The sequence below is a fragment of the Alosa sapidissima genome, chromosome 24 (assembly GCF_018492685.1).
Source record: "Alosa sapidissima isolate fAloSap1 chromosome 24, fAloSap1.pri, whole genome shotgun sequence".
In the NCBI taxonomy this organism is placed as follows: Eukaryota; Metazoa; Chordata; class Actinopteri; order Clupeiformes; family Clupeidae; genus Alosa; species Alosa sapidissima.
The window spans coordinates 13,832,002-13,858,505 of NC_055980.1; the positions used below are offsets into that span (position 1 = coordinate 13,832,002).

General features: G+C 39.9%; 1 protein-coding gene across 1 annotated transcript in view; it reads left to right on the forward strand.

Moving 5' to 3' along the window:
* LOC121700722 (transmembrane protease serine 9-like) overlaps window positions 1-26,504 on the forward strand; it is a 63,763-nt gene that overhangs the window by 33,331 nt on the left and 3,928 nt on the right. The window contains exons 4-7 of the mRNA XM_042083923.1: window positions 19,962-20,145; window positions 20,347-20,612; window positions 21,057-21,202; window positions 21,293-21,574. Coding sequence (XP_041939857.1) covers window positions 19,962-20,145; window positions 20,347-20,612; window positions 21,057-21,202; window positions 21,293-21,574 — 878 coding nt within the window. The remainder of the gene's footprint in view (window positions 1-19,961; window positions 20,146-20,346; window positions 20,613-21,056; window positions 21,203-21,292; window positions 21,575-26,504) is intronic.

The window sequence follows — 26,504 nt, forward strand, 5'->3', positions numbered from 1 at the left end:
TCACCTCCACAATTTCCTCATCAAAATCTACAACTAGTCTACTAAACCCTATTTCTACTCACCTTCTTAAGACTGCTCTCCCCTTCCTGGATAATGTTTTGCTCTAGATTATAAACAATTCAATGCTGTCAGGGCATGTACCGCAGTCGTTTAAGACATCTGTTATTAAGCCCTCCCTCAAAAAACCTAGCCTTGTATCAATACTGGTCCTCCTGGACCTCAGCGCTGCCTTTGACACCATAGACCATGACATACTACTTAGGCTTGATAATTTGATAGGCATCAAAGACTCAGCACTCGCTTGGTTTACATCATACCTTCCTAACCGTCAACAATTTGGGGTAACAATTGGGGCAGCCGTGGCCTACTGGTTAGTGCTTCGGACTTGTAACTGGAGGGTTGCCGGTTCGAACCCCGACCAGTAGGACCGGCTGAAGTGCCCTTGAGCAAGGCACCTAACCCGCCGCTGTTGAAACAGACTGCGCCGGGATTAGTGTGTGCTTCACCTCACTGTGTGTTCACTGTGTGCTGAGTGTGTTTCACTAATTCACGGATTGGGATAAATGCAGGGACCAAATTTCCCTCTCAGGATCAAATGAGTATATATACTTAAATACTTATACTTAAATACTTAACAATTTGTACAGGTCCATAATAAACCATCTACCCAGACTATGGTAAAATATGGAGTTCAAGGCTCAGTACTGGGACCCCTGTTGTTTTTATTATTCGTATGCAGATGATACACAACTATACCTCTCCATAAAACCTGATTAACCCCGTTAGCCAAACTTGACACATGTATAAGAGATAAAGAGACATGGATGATGAATAATGTCCTGCTTTTGAACCCAGATAAAACAGAAGTCATAGTTTTAGGTTCTAAAAAGATGAGGGATATCCTATCCACATCATTGGCTACATATAGTGATCTTCCACTGACCTCATCCACAAGTGTTAAAAACCTAGGAGTTATAATTGACCAGGACCTAGCACTGAATAATCACATAAAACAGATCACCAAAACTTCATTTTACCATTTAAGGAACATTTCAAAGATAAGGAAATCCTTATCCTTACCAGATGCCGAGAAATTAATCCATGCTTTTGTCACCTCAAGGATAGATTATTGCAATGCTCTATACGCTGGCTGCAATAATACCTGTCTAAAGAGCTTACAGCTTATACAAAATGCAGCTGCTCACACACACAACAAATATGAACATATTCCCCCCATCCTAGCATCTTTACACTGGCTACCTGTTAAAAGTCATTGACTTCAAAATATTACTTATATCTCTTCGTTGGTTGCCTGCATTGAAAGAGGACACCTCATGAAGATCTATGCTGGCAGCACTGCTGCTGAACAAGTGTAGTAGTCCCTCTAGATGGACTTGATGCAGTTGCAAGTGTTGCTGCAGGTTCAGAAGATGGTCTACCACGTCTTTTCTGAAGACACTGAGTCAGTGCCGGTTCAGACCTCCATGGGGCCCTAAGCAAAATCCTGCTAAGGGGCCCTCTTACCTGAACTTTGAGCGCCAAAATGTAACCATTTTTTTGCAGTATCATCTGACATCTCAGTGCTCCCAATACAGTCATCCCACCCCATTTTGGATATCTATGGAAGTTACCAAATATAGTGTTTTTCCCTATAAAGGGTCTGGGCTGTTTGCTTTTGATGCTTGCTGTACATACACCCTTGCAAAAAATAACTGCAGTTTTTTTAAAGTATAGCCTACAGTTCAGTTATACTACAGTAGGCCACAGTGCAGTATAGTATTTTCATCTCCAAAATACTGCATTTCTGTAGTAAAGTACAGTACTATGCAGTACAATGCAGTTTTTCCCTGCATAAGAGCTGCAAATATTTTCTTATTATAATTATAAACAGCGGTTTTCATACTCAGAAATCTGCAGTTTGACACTTGAAATAATGCAGTTTTTTATTTTGTAAAGATCTGGTTGTGCTAGTAGCCTACTGACTGACTGTTCTGCACCTGTGTGTCATAGTAGGCTAGGCCTACTTGGGAAAGACATAGCCTAGGCTATGAACTCTGCTCCCCTGATTCTCTTATATATTATTTAAATATTTTTTCAAACGTAGACTATTTCAAACAATCATTTTAATACTTCATATAGGCCTAATTTACGATGTTGTCCATGCAGCACAGCGAATCAAAGTTAATACAGGCTACTTTCCAATTTAGTTATTTTAAAAATGTATGGGAAGTGAAATCACCTATTAGTTTAGACGGGTCCTCGCAAGTTTCTGCTTAGTCAGGTAGACTTTGTGGAATTTGGGCTTAAGTGTGACATAAGGTACTAATGCAATTTTTTTGCATAAATTGATAGGTAAGGGGGTGTCCTTTCAGAATCTGACGGGTGCCGCTCCAGCACCCTTGAGCATTTTCTTTAAAATGGCATCAGCTGCCACACCCCTTTTTTAATCATATAAAATCATCTAAATAGACATTAACATATAAACCCATCATGTATGGTATCAAATTAAAGCTCTTTTCATACAGAAATCAGCTAATACCATAAAAAAGTAGAAAAAAAATAGTTTAGGTCTCTCCAGAGAACAAAATACCTTTTGCAAAGTGACCTTTAAGGTCAAATTAGGTTCCTTTTTGCGGCATAATAGCTTATACCTCTAAATCGTGTCATGTTTGGTATTAAATTAAATAAATTATTGAACTGCCATGTAGCTTAATACATACAGGAATACGATCATTCAATAGTAATTCATTTTAATATGAATATTATAGCAAGTCTGATGTACCCTAGTTCACCAACTTGCGGGTTAGTTAGCACCTTAGCTTTAATTTCCCTTGAGTCAGTCGCTGAATTTCAGACATCAATGTTGTGAGGTACTTCCCAGGTAGTAAGCACAATAATTATAACTGTCCTTGGATTTCCCCCCAGAATTAAAGACAACAATATTTTTCATCCTACCATTTTTTAATGCTTTAAAAACAGACACCACAGTCCAGGATTGATACAAACTAGTCTGAGTTATGAGGTACTTGCCAGTTAATCAGCACATTACATAACTATAACAGTCCTTGAATTTGCCCCCTTAATTACAGAGTAAACTGCAAAGTTGATTACAGGAGCAGAGGACAGAATCAAGAAAATGATTTCTTCCAGTATTCCATATATTCCAGCAAGGAATGAGACGTATCATTTGGAATTACAACAACAAATATAATTTATGTAAATCAGTTTTATAGCCCAAGTATACTTGCATATACAAGGAATTTGGTCTCTGCATTTATCTCACGCATGAATTAGTGAACACACAGTGAGGTGAAGCACAAACTAGTGTTCACTTGCTACAGTGGCGCTCGGGGAGCAGTGAGGGGTCAGGTGCCTTGCTCAAGGGCACTTCAACCATGGTTGTGGGCATGAGAGAGCAGTGCTCTTCAACCACATCCTACTGGTCAGGGATCGAACTGACAACCCTTTGGTTTTAAGCCGGAAGCCCTAACCCTAGCCACGGCTACCCAAGTATACTTACATATACCAGTACGGGAGCATGCCTATGTTCCCACAGCCCTATGTCCCCTTACCCTAACACACACCTCAGACCTAACCTTAACCCTAATCCAATAAATGCGGGACACGGATACAAGGAATTTGTGCTCTGCATTTTACCCATTCGGGGGTAGTGTACAAGGGGGGAGTGTACAACATACCCACACAAACAGTGAACATCCATTCAAACACACACACCCTAGAGCAGTGAGCATACTATACACACCCGGAGCAGTGGGCAGCCCTTGATCTGGCGCTCAAGGGCACCTCATCCATGGATATGGATGTGGGAGAGCGCTGTTAAGTCACTCCCCCTACCTTCATTTTTCCTACCAGTCGGGGATTGAACTGGCCACCCTTCAGTCACAAGTCCAATTCCCTAACCAGTAGGCCATGGATGCCCAGAGTAATTGACATTAATGCTATGGCTGACAAATTAGGAGACAAATGTTATGATTTGTTGGCTGTTCATGTATTGTTTGGTTGTGACAGTGGGCCCTATCATGACATTCTAAAGTGCATCGTCACTCGTCAAAAGTCTATTCAAATTTAGTAGGATGTCCAGTTCACAGGGGTTTCGTTATCAAAAGTGGAGCGCATGGCGCAACAAGGTGTTCCTAGGTTTTTTTAATCAGTCATATGGGTGTGTTTGGGGCGTAACATCATTTTAAACCAATGAGAATGACATCTGGCATTCCCTTTAACGGCGCAAAGCGCGATATGTCAAATAAATGCATCGGTATTTTGGCATTCAACGGCGCATTTGAAGGAGGCTGCTTGCGATACCGTATGAAATAGTCATTCTTAAACCATGCATTACTAAAACCTAGCATAGCCTTCACGCATTTGCACTCGTCTATTATTTGAACTCATTGGCAAAGTGAAACTAACTTCACCAAGGTGTCAGTCAACGAAGACAGTTATATGCAGTTACTTTCACCATTGACTGACAATGGGTTACCATCGAAAACATAGGCTGGAAAAAGCAACACTGTGCTTCAGGTTATTCGATATTCTAAATTCTATAACTGCCAGCTATCAACAGCCAACTGTCACTGCTACTGTCTCTCTTTCTCTTTCTCTCTTACCCACACACACTCACATGTCTGTTTGTCTATCTGATCCTTTTAACCTTTCTTTTCTTCACACTTAGGCTACAGAAGGCCTTACAGACTTCAGCAGGTACTAGCTATGTAAAAGTCTATTAAACTTGATTTAACAGAGATCTCTGCACTTTGTGCTCTGAATGGATGTAGACAGGAACTGGCAGAGCAGGCTAGGCCTACACTCAAGCACACTAGGCATGAATTGATAGTATTGATATTGAAGTATTATTTTTTTAAGCGGACAATTTTGAGCATTTTAGGCACAATTTCTTGTTAAAGAGATCAATCATCAGCCTAAACATTTTTTTATGATGTTGTATTGTTTATTTGGTCCACTTTTGCACACTACCTTGTAGAATATCTTTGTGTTTTGGCACCAAACCCTATGCTATAATTCCAGCAATGTGAGGTTTATGGACAAAACACCAAATTTGACTTTTTCTGAATTTGACCTTCGATTTGGGTCCTTTGGGTCCTTTTTTTTAACTCTTAAGAACCCCTAGAACAAAGATATAATACTCTCCAAAAGCGAAGAATACATGTGCTGGTGATCCTCATTTCACAAATGAAATTTTCGGTTTTACAAATGGCATTTTATTTTCAAATGCACATCTATATTTGTAAAAATCAATATACGAGTTACAAATATGATTTTTTTTTATTTGTAGATATCAAAACACACATGCAAATCAAGAGAGAGAAGAGATTTGTGGATCCCCCTCTGCGCATATACAAATATTGAGACAAATTTAGCGCCATACCAAAACACCATCCCAATCAACCAATCAACATTAAATCAGCATTTGCCAGGGGCAATGAATAATATGAATAATTTTGTTCTTAACTGTATATCAATTTGTCTCCATCTCTTAAAGAGCCTGACCAGTATGGGATTTTGAAGGCCCATAGCGATCTCAAAATTTGAGAAAAAAAAACGACAATCGATATAGTCAATGTAAAACTGACTATATGTATCGAATGTACTAATCAAGTCTAATCAAGGTGGGGCATTACATATATAGGCCTAACAATCTAGTTTCTTGATGAAAGCTTCTTCATACAGTAATTTATTTGTTTTAAGAAATAAAAGAGAATAGAAAAAAATCTTTTTTTTTCTGTGATAACCACGTTGCCACAATTGTGAGCAGTTTAAACTTAATGACTCTATCCCTTTATGCAAGCAAAACATTTTACAAGTATGGTAGTAAAAACCATTAAAAGAAGACTGGTCAACATTCTCAACTCAAAATCGAATTCCCTTCTACTCATTTACGTCTTTACAGGTTGTTGGCATGTTGTTTTTATTTTACATGTTACAATATATATATATATATATATATATATTGCAAAGGCATAACAAGTAGCCTAGGCCTAATCATAAATAGGCCTACGAGCCTAATAGGCTACTTAAATTTGTGTGTAGCCTAATAAACAAACATTAGACTAAGTAGGCCACATCTTTGCTGTGTTGTCCCACAAGTATCTTGTGGTTCCTGTTTGTGACAAACTTGACGTGCTAAATATCTTCAACCCAAAGTATGCTGCTAATGAGGAAATATAATTGTTAGGGAGGAACTTCTGAACTTCTCCCTACTGTGGAATGTAGAAGGGGATTCTACAAAGAAGGGATTTTTGCCAATAAATGCTCAATTAATTTGACACACTTGAAAGCCTCTGATGTGAACCTGTCATTCAAACAAACAATGCAGCGGTCACGCACCTCGAAATACAAAGTACGCATCACTTCGCTTTGACATCAAACTACACAATATGAACATCGACTTTCTTTTTAACGTCAGAGAGTGAAAGATTTGGTGACTGGAAGGCTGAGTTTATCACTTCCATGCGGAGCCATAACATCCACCAGCAGCTGCAGTGTATATAAATAGAAAAACTTCCCAAGATGCTTCAGGAAATCACTGATTTTGTCACCAATTTGCGAAGCAAAGCATTTATCACATGCATGATAGGTGATGGTAGGGCTAATGGATTGAAGTAAGTCGGTTGGTATAGGTATAGCAACATGTCAGAAGTCTGGATGTCTCACTCTCAGAGAGAGGGGTAAATGATGAAAATGAAGTGCCAACAGCTGGGAAAGGTTGCAGAAATGCAGTATCATAGGCGCCAGAATGAGGTTAAAAGTGCAGGGGCCAGATTAGTCTGAGAAAATTAGGGTTGAAGTAATAATAAACAGCAATGCCATATTTGGTGCCATTTTTTACAATATCTGTGTCTGAGGTTCTTAATTCAAGAGTTGATGTGCTAAATATCTTCAACCAAAAGTATGCTGCAAATGAGGAAATATAATTGTTAGGGGTGAACTTCTGAGCTTCTCCCCACTGTGGAATGTAGGCTACTGTAGAAGGGGCTAAAAGGAAGGGAATTCACTGTTGATTTTTGCCAACACCACATGCTCAGTTAATTCAACATACTTGAAAGCCTCCGATTCGAACCTGTCATTCAAACAAGCAAAGCAGCTGTCAAGCACCTCGAAATACAAACTGAAAGTACTGTACACCTTGGCACCAAACCAAAGTATGTTGGTGGTGGTTTCGACTTGGAATCTGTGCTGCTGTGGCATAGGAAGCTGGGGGTTACCTGAACCAATTGATAGGCCAAAATCATATGTGTTTTTTTTACAGTATCTGTGTCTGAGGTTCTTAATTCAAGTCCGGTGCAGAACTGAATAAGAGAATCATAAGGCTATTTATCTTGAAGGTACTGTACGTGACGTGAGTTAATGGGCTAAATATCTTCAACCAAAAGTATGCTGCTAATGAGGAAATAGAATTGTTAAAGCTGCAGTTGGCAAGATTTTGATCATATTCACTGAAACCAACACTAGAACAACATAAATCAGATGGTTTTAGAAAAAACCCTGCACATCTACCTCCACCTAGAGCCTGTTATTTGTTTTCCAAAAATCCACAGCTCCCGGTTCTTCTGGTCCAATCAGAGCATGGGCTGTGTGAGATCTGACTATCAATCACAATCTGGTGCAGTCTGGGGCGCACTGACGAGCACAAACTTAATGAGAGGGTGCTCGGTGGTAGAGGGGGAGGGGCATGAGAGTTGCAAACATTCAAATTTTTGGTCCCCTCAATCTGTCAGACTTGCCAACTGCAGCTTTAAGTAGATAAGGTGAACTTCTCCCTGCTGTGGAATGTAATAACATTTATAGTTACATTTATATAACGCATTTGTACATTTATACATATACACGGTAAAATATTGTATACTGAACATTGCGGTAAGGGCATAATACTGTTGAAGGAACTTACAGTTAGGCTACTGTAAAGGCTGGCTCACTCAGTTGTAAAATGAAGTCTCAGTATAGGGGCATACTCACAAAAGTTGTGGTAAGAGTATCATACTGGAAAACACAGCAAAGCTACTGTAGAAGGGTAGTTCCAGTAAGTCTCTGTCAACAGTGTTGCCTATGAGTTACTAAATACAATAAAAAAGTCAGTGTGGGCCATTGTTGGGGTTGCCATGTCCTTTTTTCCAAGCCTGTGTGAACCGAGAGGGTGTGTGTCTCAGGGGAGTTGAGTGAAGAGGTTTTGAGGTGTGGCTGTGGCCGGCAACAACCGAAATAAAGAGATAATTGTATTAATGTTCCCGCGGGTGTATCTGAATAGCATGAACATTACAATATGTAGCCCAAAAAGATGAGGGAAAGTGCCATAATGTAAGATTGAAAAGAAAAACTGATCACTCCAACTCCCATCATTGGTCTGCCATGGAAGCATTAAGCACATGGATCCTCGTGTTTGTTATCGTGACTTTCAACTGTGAGTATCTCACTTTCTGTTTTAAATTTAAATTTTAAATAATTATAGGCCTAGTGTTATTACAGGTGTTTAAGTGATACAATGATACAGGCTACTCACACATAAACAGAGAGACATCTTACCATGGAGCTTAAAGACTTTTTGTGTTAACGTTAATTGTTTTACACACAAATATAGCCTACTGTAGCTTATGCCATTGCATTTTTTGAATTGCATTTTATCTGTTTAGGCTTTACTGTCACCCTCACTGCCCCAAATGAAGACATCACCAGTCTTGGTAAAGTGTATGGCTATGTGTGTGTGTTTGTATGAGTGTGAGTATGTTAAGTGGCACAGCATATGTGCAGTGTGGAGTGTGAACATGTAATGACACGATGCCTGCTTATGTCAGTGACATCTGTTTGTTCTAAATTTGTTCAACCCTCAATGTCCATTTTTACATTAACCTATATATTCAAAAATGCATTCCTTTTTATTGGCCATTCCAGGTAATATCATTCAAACTGGAGCTGCTTAGTTTTAATTAGCCTAAGGATACATGAACATTCATTAAAACAGCACTGTTTTTTGCAAATGAAACCTGTGTTTAAGCAATGTGTTATAAGTTAAGAGTGGGGTAAGAAGGATATCTCTGACTGTGATTCAGCCAGAAATGTTACACTTTAAAGTGACTATGGACATATTGTTTGTTTGTTTGAAACATCCCCAAATGACCTAGAAATGTGAAAAAAAAATAATAATAATAATGTTTCAACATAATGTAAATAATTCCTATGCTCTATATGTTGTTCAGATATCCACTTAAGTTAGCATCAAAACCAGCTAGCATCAGTCCAGCTCTTTTGTAATAGCATGATGTACATGTACATGTGGCGTTGTACAGTGCAAGTCAGTGGATTAAGAGTGCTGTGTGGCTGTGTTCAAGATAGCTCGAATCCTAACAATTTCCATGTAGCTCCTTTGAACACATTAACAACACATTAATCTATTTTCTTTCTGTCATTCAATCATGCATTTAATTCTACATTGTTTGTGACTTTATCCATCTCAAGATATCAGCCATCAGGAGCGGAGTGGGACACTAAAATCCACCGGGAAAATTCTGACGGCACCGGCCCCCCTCCCTTCAAACACGCACACATCAATAGCACAAGCAAAATATATGTCGATTTAAATTACTAATAGGCTACGTATAGTCTACATTTGGAGAAAGGAATTGTAGTGCTAATGCAATACAACAAGCCTATCAACCACAAACCAGGCACTTTAAATAAATGTGTAAGGAACTAGATATTTAAGTGCAGCATAAAAACAGCTTTGTGGGTGGATGGAAATTTCAAGCATCATGCAAGGACACATGTATCTGTATCATAGCACTCCAATAGTTGCCTGTATACATTTAAAAAATGCCTAGCCTACAGACAATGTCAACCTAATAACACAGGTAATTAAATAATTGAAAAAACAGGCACTTGAATAATAAGGGTGTCACGATTTCGATTTTATATCGAAATCGTTCGAAATTACATCTCAATCTCAAACTTCGAATTTAAAAGTAGAATCGACGATGCAGCCACACCCCCAATGTCACATCCAGCATGTATGCCAAGATGCACAAACACACGTGCTGAACTGCAGCATCAACACTCCTCTAATTTTAGGCTGCAGCCAGTTAAAATATACACATCAACCTACTGAAATCAAAGCCCCTCTTGCTACTTTGAAATCACCTGTGTGGAAGTACTCGTTCATTCACGTCAATTCAAACTAACTTACCCTACTCAACTTAGCAAGTGAAAAGATGATCTAGTTACAGTCCAAAGTTATTTTAAGGCTTAAAATGCACATTGATAAGTATCCATGAACACTAACCTTGGGTCTCTTCAAAGTGTGCTGAAACGATCAAATGATGTATTCTGTGTTGTTTCATTTCACTATGTTCAAGTCTCTGTTTTAGCCTGTTAGTTCTGTTTACATTACAACCTCGCGGTTGGAACGGTTTCAAAATAAAAAGCGATTTCAAAATAAAAACCCCCCCAAAACAGAAAAGGAAAAGGCCAAAATAGTAAATAACATATAAGGAATGCATTAATAGTAATGTTGAAAAAAAGATCGAAAATCGAATTGAATCGTGACTTTAAAATCGAAAATTGCATCGAATCGAGGATTTGGAGAATCGTGACACCCCTATTGAATAAGTAGATTAAAGTAGGCCTATAAAGGCTTACATATATTATAGACAGTTCCAACGAGTTCCACAAACCATTTATCAGCCTGAGTGGCCCATCAATTAGTCATAGGCTAGGCTGTAGGCTACATATCAACATAAGACTAGCTTGTGCTAGTTTCTGCCTAGCAATAACGTCCATGCTTTAGCTCCTAACCTTTCTCTCTGCCTTCCATCCATGTGTAAAACAGCAAGCAAGCAACACGCAAATCCGTCGACTGTCAAAAATCCTGTAGTTTTCCAGTTTTCCTCGAACTTGATCGCCGAAGGCTGCTCATTTATCCCCCTACATTTCTGTAAATAGACTTGACCTGCGATCTGTTCATTGGATAAACCAGAAACTCATTCCCCATTCCCAGGACGCTTTGCTCCGTTCTAGCTTAAGATGAACTGAACTGAAAGAATCAACATTGATAATGTGTTGATTATGACAATTAAAAATAAATGACACTAAAAAAAATAATTAAAAAAATCAATACGTAGCCTTTTTTAAGCAACACCAAAATTGCGTTTGTTAGTGGGTCAATGACGTGACGTGCAGATTTTCGTGTCCGAGTGCACTACTTTGGTTTAAAATATTTTTTAATGATTTATAATAAGCATTATTTTATTCTATAAAACCTGTTTAATTTGAACATATTTCCAGTTTGTCATAAAAATGATACATATTTTATGTTTTGCCATCTCAAACCCTCAAAATGTCAGGTGGCGCAACCGTCCGAGCACCACTATGTAAAATGCATTATATATGTAATTTTAAATATCAATTCATATAATATTAATATGGTGGCATAATTTTATATTGAAAACCTTTCAAATAATCAAAGTTTAATAGTTACATTGTTCTTAAATTGTTTGGAATATTGAAAGCAACTTTGTCCGGAAATGTGCATATCTGAAATGTCAGGGCGGCGCAACCGCATTCATACAACTTTTATTTTGAATTGAAGAGAGAGATGAGTTAACAGGATATTGCATCATCAAAAGGACCCCAAGTGACCTTTACTGATGAGTGAAAGGTTTGTAATTCTCTCTCAAATATTGATAAAAATAGCTGTTTTTTCTTCATAGTTAGACTTGTACAGTTTCACATGTCAGGTGGTACAACCAATGTAAAGCTGTGAAAAAGTTATTTTAATCTAAAACTCTTTATTGTTTTGTAAAAATGAATGAATGAACTAGCTAGCAAAGTCAAAAGGTTATATAGGTGTCCAAGTAGATGCCTGAATAATTGGGAATTAGTAGCAAATGTCAGGCAGCGCAACCAGTAAGTCAGGTGGCACAACCAGAAGAAATGTCCTTTCTTGATGAAATAAACATGTTAACCTGATATATACTATTGAATATTTAAAAAAATATTAATTAAATGTACATTAATAGTAACTATATACATTAAATATATTTATATTATTACATTTTTTAAATATCCTTTTCAATGATTTTAGATGCCACTATCAAGCAAAGAAAAAGCAGCACGCTACAGGCAGCGCATTAAAAATGATCCAGCTGCAAGAGAAAGATATCTTGCAAGAAGGAAAGAAAGGTAATACATGTAGATAAGCCAGTTTTTGTGTAGTTGTTATTTTGTACAGCAGTCAGTCAGACTTAACATTAGAACATTTCAGTTAACCTTAGTATTTGTTTTTATAGTTATCAAAAGAGGAAGAGAGAGGGAAAATGTGTGAAGCCTCCAATCAGCCAGCTGTCTAGAGCAGAACAGGATAAAGTGAGGAAACAGTGGAAGGAAGATCAGAGAAAGAACAGGGAAAGGAAAAGGGCTATGGAGGAAATCTTGAATTTTACACCAGAGTCACTGGATACAACTCCCATAGCAGTAACACCTGAGTCAGTGGATCCCCCACCAATAGCACAACTTCAGCCTGACCCCCCTAACATTCATGCAGAGAACAGTTTAGATGATCAGCAACCAAGAGCATCTTCCACACCAATGAGAGCAAGCAGCTTTAGATGGAAAAGAGAGAGAGCAAAGTTGCGCCGTGATATGAACAAGATGAAAAGGGAAATGGAGGCTGCCAGACAAGAAACAGAAAAATTTAGAAAACGCCTAGAAAGATTAAGACAGAACAGAGCTAGGAGTCAGGAAAATGTTAAATCTACAAAAAGGGGTGCAAAAAAAACTGGCTCTACAAAGGAAAGAAACAGTTGTGGAGTTCCTCTGTCGTGATGAGAACAGTCGTTTGTTGCCAGGGAAAAAAGATACAGTGACAAAGAACAAAAACAAACAGCAACGCCGTGTTCTTGTTAAACCCCTAGCGGAACTCCATATCTCATATAATTCTGAAATGGAGAAGTCCCGCATGCTCTCTTACAGACAATTCGTCAGATATTGTCCTTTCTATGTGACTCAGCCAAAAGCATCTGACAGGAATACATGTGCCTGCATGGAGCATGAAAATGTGAAACTGTTGTCTGAAAAACTGCAGCAGAAAGGTCTTCTGAAAACATCTAGTGTTTCTGAGCTGTTGTCTGCAATTGTATGTGATCCAGACAACAAGGCCTGTATGTACAGAATCTGTGCAAAATGCTGTTATACTGAGGTTGAAGTTTCACAACCCCAGACAGAGGAGATGATGGTGTGGTCTCAGTGGGTGAGAAAACCGGTCACAGAGGAGCAAAGGACATTCATGAACTTTGTGAAAGAGACACAACATGGTACATCATCTGAAATGTTGGAGCTTTTCAACCGAAAGCTTGATGGTCTTGCAAAGCACCATTTTAATTGGCTCCACCAGGCCAAAGAGTGCAGGGCATTAAAAGACAGCCTTAGAGATGATGAGATAGTTGTGCATGTTGATTTTGCAGAAAATTTCGGCTGCAAACTCAACAGGGAAGTGCAGGCTTTCCACTTTGGAGGAAACAGAAGGCAGGCCACTGTACACTCCTGTGTTGCCTACTCCTCAGGTGGAGTGCAATCCTTTGCCACTATCTCTGGGTCCCTCCGGCACGATGAGAGAGCTGTGTGGGCCCACCTTGAGCCTGTGATTAAAGATATTATGGACAATCGCAACCCACGTCCTACTACTCTCCATGTGATGAGCGATGGACCGGTCACCCAGTACCGTAATAAAAAGAACTTTTACCTGCTGAGCACCATCCCCTTCCTATCAGGATTCAAGCAGGTCACTTGGAACTTTTCTGAGAAGTCTCACGGGAAAGGTGCACCAGACGGGGTTGGGGGTGCTGTTAAAAGGATGGCTGACTCTTCTGTCAACATGGGAGTAGACATTCAAACCCCAGAGGAATTCTACCAATTTTTGAAGGAGAGACAGGAATCAAGTGCAATTAAGTTTTTCTGGGTGTGTGAGGAGGACATCAGGAAGTATGATGAGTCTGTCCCTGAAGTTGTGCCCCTGGTAAAGGGAACTATGGGCATACACCAGATCCTGTCAACTGAACCAGGGACAATTCTACATCGAGAGCTGTCCTGTTTCTGTAGCAGGCCTGACATCTGCCAATGCTACAAACCCACCATGATAAGCTTTCCAGCGAGCAGTGCCGAGGCAAGTGTAAATGTTCAACAGGGTCTTACTGGAAAATTTGTCTTGGTAAGGTATGAGGAACAGCCATTTGTGGGGCAGGTTCTTCAGGTGTTTGATGAAGAGCTAGAGGTCAGCTGCATGCAGCAGTTTGGCTCCAAGAATGCTTTCACTTGGCCCCATCCTGCAGATGTTACCTTATATTACCACACTGATGTTATAAAAGTAATATCTGAACCAGAGCCACTTAATTCAAGGCACACGCGTCTTACCAATGCCGACTGGGACGGCTTTAGTAGGCCCGCCTAACATGAATCAATTCCATTCATTGGAGCTTGTTCACTTTATAATGAATATGATGTGTCATTTTGTTATGTAATGTTGCTCAAACAGTGTTCTTTCTGATCAGTTTAGTACAGTTTACTTAAATGGAATAACCAGTTTTTATCTGTACCAATTAGTGCTTCATTCAAGCCTATTCAGTTTCTAATGAATATAAAGTGATATTTTGTCATGTAATGTTGCTCACACAATGTTCTTTCTGATCAGTTTAGTACAGTTTACTTAAATGGAATAACCTGTTTTTATCTGTACCAATTAGTGCTTCATTCAAGCCTATTCAGTTTCTAATGAATATGAAGTGATATTTTGCCATGTAATGTTGTTTCTGATCTGTTTAGTTTCTTTAAATAGAATGATAACAAGTTGTTATCTTTACCAATTAATACTTGAATAGACCCAAGACACCTGAGATTGTTTTATTCTGTGAAATAAAAATGAAATTATTCAACATATGTGTTGTTATTATGAATCTTGTCAGACGGCGCAACCGCATCGTCAGGTGGTGCAACCAGGTAAAATACTAATTTAAACCAAGAAATGGGAGATTGAAGTGAACAAATGTTTGGAAATTGTGATGTAAATAATCATTCTATGCAACAATATACTTTTAAAATTTATAGAGTATTTATTCACATTTTAAATCTAAAGTTTGATGTTGGAAACCCAAAATACCTGCCCCCTACAATAAAGAATCCATAAGTTACTTTTAATACCCAGCTCAACTACAAAATAATAATGTGTTGGGCACTGTAGACACTTTCAGGTATACTTACTAAAATATTTACTTAGGAAAAAAAAAAAGGAAGTGAGTTTTTTTTTCAAGAAACTTTCGGTTGTACCACCTGACATTTTTTTGCTGGTGAAATTGCAAATACAGTCTAAAACTCTATTTAAACCTTGTAAATGTTGTGCAACCATTAAGACTTGTTTAAACACACTCTTCCAACTTCAAATAAATGTATTCTGTCCATTTTTACAGATTTTTAAAAATATATACTTTTTGAAGGCTTATTTGTCATTGACCCTAGTATTAGAACGCTGCCAGTTTCAATGACGTCACTGGCATGGTAGGACCTGAGAAGTTCTATGGACCCTTTCAAGAGAGTTCCATTATCAGCATCATAGTTGGCCCCACAAGACTTCCTTTTTAACATTCCATATGTTATCTTAATGCAGAGGAAGTAGATTGGGGCCCAAATAGAATGTTCAAGCATTGTTTTTGTTTTTATTGATGAAAGGGTCTATAGGCAACAGCTGCAGCATATTATGTATACACGAAAATCTGTAATTTTAATGGCATGGGTTACAAATTTGAGCCTGTGAGGGACAGGCCTGTAGTGTCTTGACTACGACTAGATGGGTTTCAGGCTCCAGCTCAACCTTCAGTAGGATCATTTGGGTGAAAATGACTGTGTGGGCGCTGCCGGAGCATGGAGACTGGAATCTATCTGTTGCAAAGCAGTGGCGAAACGTAGGGAAAATGTTCAAGGAAGCCAAAGTGACGGGAAAAATATGTTTATTTATGTATGTGTTTATTTCGGGGGGTATACATTTTGTGCAATGTACAACATAGATACATTTTGTGCGGCACAACATAGGCTACTGTAGACCTAGCCTACAGGTCATGTAGAAAACTGGACGAGGGGCGCTTGAGACAGCAACACGCACGCTGTCTCTCTGTCTCCCTCCATCCCTCACACACACACATTGCCTACTGTACATCCTCCACACAACTGCATACTCATTCACCACCACTACACTACTCATTTCATCAGGAAGCTTCTCCAACACACATCCCCAACATACGTACAGCACACTGCCCCCCCCCCCCCCCCCAATACACAGCACATTGTCTCATGAGGAAGCTTCCCCAACACACATATTGCACACTGCCCTCTCCCCACATACACAGCACACTATCCCATCTCCCCTGTCATCCCCCCAACACACACACCAAGACCCCTGGCAGTTGGGTTAGCCCCTTGAGCCGTGGATCTGCCCAAGGTTTCTTCCTTGGTAAGGGAGTTTTTCCTTGCCCCTGTTGCTCTTGGGTGCTCCTTGTTGGTGCCCCCCACCCAATCCCAATCCTCCCCCACCTTTTTTATGCAGCCCTTGCCACTTAATCTACTAAACCCCTCTTCTAATGCACAAATAGGCTGACACCAGACATAATTTCACTGCATTTCTTACTTCCAGTAACTATATGCATGTGACAATAAACGTCCTTGTATCCTTGTATCCTTGTACATTAGGCCTATGCGAAGGCTACGGTGCATATACAAATAAGCTATATAACACGCATTGTCACGTCAATGTAGGCTAACGCAGTATGTACTACTGGCACTCGTAACAGCAACTCACACGGTCTCTCTCTCTCCCTCCCTTGAAACTGTTAAAAACTTCGTTACCCCAAGTTGACCCCAGATACACGGAGGATACACGAGTTTGCCGTTTATTTTAGGCTAACGTTAGTGGAGAGTTTGCAGATTTTTACCTTGTGGATGTTGATATTGCACGAGTCTCTTGGATAGCAGCACTGCGAGTTAAACTCCCTCGCATCAACAATCTGCCCTGAGACGGTGAACAACTGGCTTCAGGGTGAGTAGAAAGGGACATTGGATTCTGTTTACAGACCCGCTGTGGTTTAGTTACCAGCTAGTAAAAGCATTATTATCGATCTGTGATATCGTCGGAGTCATGGTTTATACTCTCTATGGTCGGAGTGCTAGCTTGTGGAATTTGACATAAGAGTGTTTCCAAGGTGTTAGCTGCTAGCCCTTTCCTAGGTTGGATCGTATGGTAGCCTATCTAACACTGGACCTCATCTGAGGCTACTTCGAGATATTATTCCAAAGGGGACAGATAGGCTACTGCACTTAAAACTTTAAACGATTGAACGAACCTTCCCAGACTTTGTAATTGCGACCAGTGACTGCATTGGGTGAACGAAGCCGAAGTTGAAACTTAGGCTATGGCACATAGACTGTGGGCTCGCCCTTCTATGACTATGAAAAAGACTACAAGCTGCTCCACCGAGTTTGCGATAAAGTAAGCAAGAAAAGGGTTTTTTAAGTCAGGATATGGCAAGTCAATGGCATTTATTCGTCTAAAGTTACAGACCAGTTTCCATAGTGCACATCTTATCAATAGTTTGAATGTCGTGTGTGTTTCTGCTCATTGACAAAATAGCGTTCAGTATGATTCATGCCAAATTAATTTCCCCTGTTAAAGTGTTCGCCTTTGTTTCACTAGTTTGGTTTCATTTTGTATGAGATTTTGTGATGTAGGCTAGCCTATGATAAATGGCTTATGGCCAATATGTAACTCAGTTAGGCCTAATGTTAGTTTCCTCAGCCATGTCAGCTAGCCTCAGACTCGTTATCTGCTATGGCTGCTATGCTAGTGCAGAGCAGAGCCATATAAAGGTAGCCTACCTTAGTACCTTTATATGGCTCTGGTGCAGAGTAGCTTACCATGCCAGTGACGTAGCTGATTGTTGAAATCCAACATGGCGGCGCCCGTGTAACAACAACACCACTTTCAACGTACAATTTTATCCCTTTTAATAAATTCAGCCATTTTAATCATTGTACCAATGAGAAGAAATAAAATACATCTGTTATATCACCTTTACTTCAAATTCCAGTTCAGTTCATCTTTAGGCCTGCGTTAATTTAAGAACAAACAAACAAATTAAATTGTATTTTTTTTATTTGGGACCATGAAAGTTCTGTAACGCCTGAATAAGACAAAAATGAATTAAGATAAAAAAAAAAAATAAGGCTAGCCTTCACAAAAATCAGCATGGGAGAGTTGAGTGTGCAGGGTAACCATGAATGACATATAGACAGTGAGCGAGTGGTATAAATATTGGTTGGACTTCTTAAAACCTGGTCTTGAGCTACTTAAAGTGTTGGTCTGGGAGATTTTTGCGGAAAAGTTTATAGACCTATGTAGCCTATATTTCGCGTACGATGCAGGGCCGGCCCACCGGGATAACTCCCGACTGTCCCGATTGCCACTCCGCACTTGTCAGCCATGATAGCATAACTAATGTCACTCCTGATTTAAGACCCATGACACCGCCTGCTGCAGACAGTAAGTTATAGTTTTATTGCATTTCCACTGATCATTCCAAGCAGCAACTTCCACACAAAGCTTCTGATTTCACAATAGACTTGAGTTACTCTCAAGCGCATATCAAATGACTGCAGAACTATTTACAGTGCCCTCCACATTTCACATTGGGTAACATTTTGTACTGTCTTTCCCATGTTTAAGAATGGCGTTTGACCTGTGTTAAGTCAGGAAATGGGTATGACAATGCTTGTGTGAAAATACTCATATTTACTGTTGTAATATTAATTATGAAGGTCTAATCAAATGGAACTGCAAAAAGAAGGATCCATGTCTATTTTGCCCCTACAGAGTACAGACAGTGGGGAGGATTAAAAGAGGGATATAAAAAAAATCACTATTGGAATGATACAAGTAACCATCTTTGGGTCACAAAGCAAACATCAGAAGTTAGCTCTAGGCTAGCAGATTATTCAAATGGCATGCCAGGGAAAAGGCATAGCAAACAAGTGGGGTGATCTGAAGGGGAGAATACATAAGGGGTTGGATTTTCCACCTTCCCTCATTATTGTCAATGTGAAACTAAGAAGAAATTCCCAAATGTGATCTTTTTACTCATCTTTACTAGCCTGGGTGTTCCCAGGCTGCCTTGCGCGCGGTTTGATTCACGCTGCTAAGGCAGCCTGGAGACCATGGAGCAAATTTTCGCTGAGATAGGGAACCAATCACAGAACTGGTGGGAAAGCAAGCCGATGATGAGCTATGCACAGACGCATTTGATAGACATCCGTGGCACCCAATAAACGGATCTGGGCATTTTTTTCAAATACGAGAAAATGAACATTTGGTTCCCAGACCACGTCTCATTGAGAAGTGGTGGCGCTAGCCAGGCTACATCTTTACCAGGGGTGCATAAATGTGGAGACCGCTGTAACTAAATTGGTCTGTATTTTAATTATCCATAGGCTATAGCCTAGTGTTGAGTACAAATCATTCATGTTACATATTTATTTATAAATCCACACTTTTGCTGTTCAAACCCTAATTGTTGTGTAGTTGGTTGAAACATTTGTCCAGGGAGCCATCTCATGTTGTGTTTTCTAAACTTAGAATTTGACCGTATAATAAAGTGGTGAAATAGAGATGAGTCCAGTTCTATGAAAATGTGTGTGCTGCTATCTCATTACCTTTGAGTATTTAGTTTGGGATCTGACTGTCACATCATCTTCATCTTTTAAAGCACAAATAATCTAATTTGAAGAAACATTTGAGACATATTGGAGACGTCAGTATTCAGTCAATATTTTATTGATGAAGATATGTGGAAACATGATGAACAGATCATTGACATGCCAACAATCAAAGTTTGTTCTGTCTTGTGTAGTTTGTGGCACAGCTCCTCTCAGCAGCATACTCGGACAAACACCCAGGATAGTTGGAGGACAGGATGCCTCCGTGGGGAGCTGGCCCTGGCAGGTCAGCCTTACTGAGGAACCCTACGGACACATGTGTGGAGGCTCCCTCATCAACAAGGAGTGGGTGCTGTCTGCTGCGCACTGCTTCAGCAGGTGAGGGGACACAGCATCTTTCTTCTACAGTAGTACACATTTGTTGCTCTTTATATTGATCATATTCACCAGCAGACAGTCAATGTTTTCATGACTTTGTGAAAGGAGGGCAAGACTCGTGGTGACTGTACCTGGACCACATGACACGATGACAATTGCATGCAGTTAATGGTTCTCCCTGTTCATCTATTCCCCCTTCAGTGCCAGCACAAGTGGGTGGACTATCCGTCTGGGTCGACAATCCTTGGACGATTCTAACTCAAACGAAGTGTCTAGAACCGTGGCTGAGATCATTCTACATCCTAATTACGATGCCACAAATGAGAATGACATGGCTCTGCTCCGGTTGAGCAGTGCTGTCTCCTTCACCGACTACATCAGACCTGTTTGTCTGGCGGCCAGCAGCAGCATTTTCCACCAGGGAACAGACAGCTGGGTCACTGGCTGGGGAAACATCAAAGAAGAAGGTGACAGTTCTTGATGAATTACTTCCTGCTGGTTATCCTTTCTGCTAACTAACAACGTCTGTACAGTAATAGCCAACTAATGGGTTTGTACATTTTTTATAGAAAAACAATAATTAAGTTAAAATAACAATTAAGTAAAAATAAAATGTTACAATGGAAATTGGTCAAATAGACTAAAAAATAACACATCTAGTTTTCTTACCATGATTGGACAAGTCTACCATCAGTATCAGCACTTTTATAATAGGGGAACAATGCATTTGCTATTATCGGTCTCACAAAACTGAGCACTATTTTCCAATCGTTATAAGTTCAGCACTGTCTAACATCATCAGTATTATCAATAGGTTAATTATTTAACTCACCCCTTAATATTAACCCTTTGACTGTCCTGCCCTGTCTTATCTTCCCCCCTGCTCTCTACTCCACTGTCTGCTCTGTCAGAGTTTCTTCCGTACCCAGGGGTTCTTCAGGAAGTGGAAGTTCCTGTAGTTGACAACAAAGTGTGTGATGAGCTTTTGATATTTACAAAAATCACAGAAAACATGATATGCGCTGGCCTTCGTGAAGGAGGGAAAGACTCCTGTCAGGTATTTGGATTTCTTTCAAGAGTATAAATCTGTTTAAAGATATTGAACTTACTTACACCACTTACACTTTTGTTTTTGTTTTTTCAACAGGGTGACTCAGGTGGTCCAATGGTGATGAAAGAGGACTCTGTGTGGGTCCAGTCCGGGGTGGTTAGCTTTGGGATAGGTTGTGCTCAACCTGACCTACCTGGAGTCTACGCCAGGGTCTCCCGTTATGAGGACTGGATCAACTCCCACATCAGCAGTGACCCACCAGGCTTCGTGCAGGTCATCACCCCTACCCCACTGCTTCCTGTTCCCTCCAGCGGGACCAAAGTCACATGCTCATTCTGCCTCTACATCCTCCTGTCTTTTCTACTCCTCCCCCTCCACTGATGGGAAATCCTTGTTTATCACAGGAACACAGGGCTTTAACATTCTGAATTATGAGTAATGTATTAGCTAAATGTGGCATTTGTATATTTCTTTTATTTCTACGATGCATTTATAATATGCCATGTTTATTACTATATACTATATACAGTAACTGCACTGCAATAGACTTATTCTCCTGTAAAATTTCTCCTGAAGTAAATACAATTCTGCTAATACAACAACTTACTGACTGATTCATATTTATTAATATCCTATCAGTAACATACTTAAATTGATCAACATGGATCACATTATTTAAAAAAAATCACAGCAAAGACCACCAATACTTTTCCAAAGACTTACTTATACGGCTTACAAATTAAAAACTCAAACAAAGCCTCTTTCTCAGCCATCATTGAAAGCACTGGCTTCTCTCCTCATCCATAACAGTTTGGTACGGTAGTGCAGACTGTCAAACACACAGAAAACGGCATACAATAGTCAGTAAATGATTCAAGATTATTGGCTCCCTTTGCACAAGTTGAATCACTTCATCACAGAAAAGAAAATTATCTCTGGCTCCTTGCACCCTAATCACCATCTCTTCCAGTTGATACATCCAGGGGGCACTACTGGTCCTTGCCGTGTTCAAACTTGTCTGAACTTGACAAGGACACCTGCACTTAAAATGACAGCAAAGAACAAAATGGTTAGTTTCCCTTAGTTTTTCTGTTTCTGTGTATGTGATGAATGGATATTCTGGGATGAGATATTATTTCATGATTTACACTGTGTTCTCATCAACTCAACAATTGATCCATTTGCCTCCTAGAATTAGTTACACATTTGAAATTTTTTTTTTTTTACAATTTTCAATATCAAATATTGTACTCTAGGCTTATTCTATTTACGGATAAAACAATGTGACCATCATCATCTAAGATTGAAAGGGGAAATATGGCAGACAGATATATGCAGAATATAGCCTACTGTTCATATTCATACAGTATCATATTCATATTCATGTCTATGTAGATCATACATATATAGACTACTACAAAAATGTATGATCTTTCATCAGTATATGTAATGAATATGTCATTATATGGTCAGTTGATTTAACATGCCTGTAAAGATACCAATTTGCCTTATTCACCCGGTGGCCAGAACGAGGCTCCAGGGTACACTTGCCATTACACCTCAGTGCAGCAGATGGTGGTAATGCACTCCGTTTGCAAACTGCCAAAAAAAAGCTCACTGAAAAAGAAGGGTTTGCTGGCCTGTTCATAGATATTAGAAAGCTAGATACCGCATTGACTGTTGAGTTCTATTAGGTGGCATCGCAAACGGCCGCCATATTGGTGGGGGCAACACCTTTATTGTCTATGGGCAACACTTGCAGCCAATCACAGACACCTGTCTGATTTCCAGTCAGAGTCACATGCTCCTCCATTGGCCTCCAGTGATTGCTGCCCCCACCAAGATGGCGTCGCTATATACGTACGTTCTGGAGCCCAATGCGGTATCTAGCTTTCTAATATCTATGGGCCTGTTGTCCACCTGTTCTTCTTCTTCTTCATTCTTCAGTGAGTTTTTTTGGCATTTTGCAAACAGAGTGCATTACCACCATCTGCTGCACTGAGGTGTAATGGCAAGTGTGCCCTGTAGCCTCGTTCTGGCCGCCGGGTGAATAAGGCGAATTGGATTACACCTGAGCCCTGTAATGCGGAAAAAGTAAAACAACATTAACATCCTGCCTGTGTGGGTGTGGATCTGTGAATATCGAAACATTTGGAAATTGGCATTGCATTAGACAAGACTATTGCTGTAAAATTATTCTTTCCACACCAAAACAATTACAGGTAGGCCTAGAACACAGCCTTGGTTAACAGTTACTAGTTTTTTTTTTATTGTTTAAACAATTAAAATCAAAAGTATCCCACAGTTGAAACCTTACACTAAAGGAGCAAAGATCAGCCCAGGTTTGCAGAACTATAAGCATATTATCAGCATCACATTGATTTACAAAACTCTACACACATTTCTACCAGAAAGACTCGGGAGACAAAATATAGTTAATGGGGATTTAATCCTGTATAGGATATCAGAGACAATTTAGGCTACGTAAGATACATGACAGCTGAATGTTTAAACAGTCTTTGGCGTAGGCCCCAGTCCGTAGACTGGTAAGCAGTGTGGGGATATCGGATCATGCTGACATTAGGCCTACGAGCGTGGCAGGGACGAGAAGCATACCCCCTGGCATAGCTTGAGACAGGCACCAACTGGTGGCGGTGGGGTGGTGGAGACGTCGAAGTCAGCTTACTGAAAGTAAGAAGGGGAATACAGTAGCCTACAGTACTGGGCATCAAGTGAGCCCTTGTCAACAACAGAAATGGAAGGCACAGCGAGGAAGAGGAGAAAGAGACACTTTTTTTATGAAATTGAAAACTGAGTCAAAGGCTGAGAATTAGTGTATGGCTTGTTACGGGTGCACAATAGGGGCCTAAAACCCATTGGCTGAACAAAGCTCTCAGTTGCCTGAACTCATTTAGCTAATTGTTTAGTCTGTTGGTACTACCTTAAACCGTTTCACATGGTGAAACACAATTGGCAGATCACACTTTTCAGCAAAACTCTAAACACATTTTGCACTCTAATGCACGTCATCCATAATGGTAAACACAAGTGGCAGCAATTAAATACAAATAGAGCACACAAGTCATTGATTAAACACAACCACTGTTTTCACAAATGATGTGAAACGACCACTATAAGCTAGTTCAGAAAGCAAACAGGTTGTTGAAGGTGGGAATGATAAAGTCTGAGAATGGATAGAAGAAACTATGTGAGAGGACAAGGACGAGTGCATATGTGAGGTGGTGGATGAGAAGGAGGACAAGAAAGAGGAAGACAAAGAGTGGAAATATCCAATGAAATTCGAGCAACAATCATATGTTCTTGTCCATGGATTGACCATGAGGGAAGCAGGACTGGGAGTGCAACCCAATTTCAGCCAGATTTCTGTGTCCATCATAATAAGGACATTCAGAGAAGAGAACAGGTACAGTATACTACTGAATTTATTATAATTGCATTTACAGTACTACAGTATATGCAGCTGTTTTAGTATACATTTGTAAAGTTCATCACTGTATGTATTGTACGGCATGAATATTTTTTGTAACTGCATCTCCTTGTTGTAGAATTGCAAGGCTGCCACATGCAGGTGGAAGGACAGCTATATTCACTCAGAAGCAAGAGGCCTTTATAGTGGGCATGGTCCTTCAAGATAATATAATACGATTCAGAGAAACCCAGGAACGAGTTATACAAGACAACACACACTTCCAGGGAATCAACGTTGCGAGCATTTCCACAATTGACCATGTCTTCCATCATCACAGGATGAAACAAGTATACAGAGTACCTTTTGAGCGCAACTCACCAAGGGTGAAAGAACTGCGAGCTCACTAAGTGTACATTCAGACACATTTACTGTAATCCAGATTGTCTACAGTACTGCCACATACTGTGTGAATGACTTTACTCTTCAGTACATACAATGTATGTGAATCAGAAGTACAGTAGGCCTTATTGTACTCTACAGTATAGCACTGTCTCTGTACGAGTTACAAAATTCTACATACAGTATATTGTATTTCTACACAAACAATAGGACACTCAGATCTTCCTAGATCTGACCGTCCGCCTATGAGTAAGGGCCTGGGTCAGACGGGTAACCAAGGACCCAATGGTCACTAATGAGATTGTTCCTTTGAGAAGATGAGAGAAGCGTAAAGAAGGACAAAACAAAGACTGAACTATTTGGCCACAATTCCCAATGGAAGAAACCAGGCACTGAGCTGCACTGATGTTCGTTCTTACACAGACAATATTTGACTTGAAATCCTTGGACAAACACCATGAGTTCATCTTGGATGATGAAGCAGGCTTCAATCTAACAAAGAGGAGAAGGAGAGGCCGAAACATGATTGGACAGTGGGCCATTGATGAAGTCCCTGGTCAACCATGACGTAGCGTTGTCGAGACAATATTCGTTACCACTGCTATACAGATAGGCTAACACCCAATTTTATATACCTGTGGCCACTGACAATTAATGCTCATTGAGCAACCTTTTTCTCTGTCTCAGTGATGGATGGCTAACATTATTTTACAGTACCCTGGAAATCCAGAGTTCTCGCAAGAGCACAATGGAATTGTCTCTGCGAGACACTCTGGCAAAGAGCAATGATGCACGTTACTTTTTCCCCTTGCATTCCGGGGAACCAGCTAAACTGATGAAGACAGCGCTGCAACGTTGGAGGACAGTACACATTGGTCGCAGTGTTATCCGATTGCGTCGAAGTCTGAAATCATTCAGAGTAAACATGGTCTAGTGTTATCCAATTGCGTGCAGTGAGATTTTTAAATGCATGCTTGTTGCCGCCCCTCGAGTTGGGCCATTACATTGCTCTTTGCCAGACCCTTAATCTTTCTAGATTATCAGGGTCTGGATTTTCCAGGCTAGTAGCCTACAGTACTGGGCAACAAGTGAGCCCTTGTCAACAACAGAAATGGAAGGCACAGCGAGGAAGAGGAGAAACAGAAAGTGATCATTTTTGGACCACTAAGTACTGTCAACTGTAAAATCCCTCTCAAAATAAATACACAATTTTTTTCAATAAACACAAAATTAACAAAAAGGACAACAAAAGCCTGGAGTTCTGAAATACATATCAATCCTTAAAAAGACTCAAACTTTATATTAATTTAAGTGGAGAATACTGAAACCTTCCATGGGAGGGGTGGCACTGAAAGATGCAACTAAATGAGGCGAAAAAACAAACCCATAACAAAGACGCAACATGATATGGGCCTTCACTTTCTAGCATGTAAGACTTTTGGTATTATGTTATACTGCAACAAGGAGACAGGCCACATT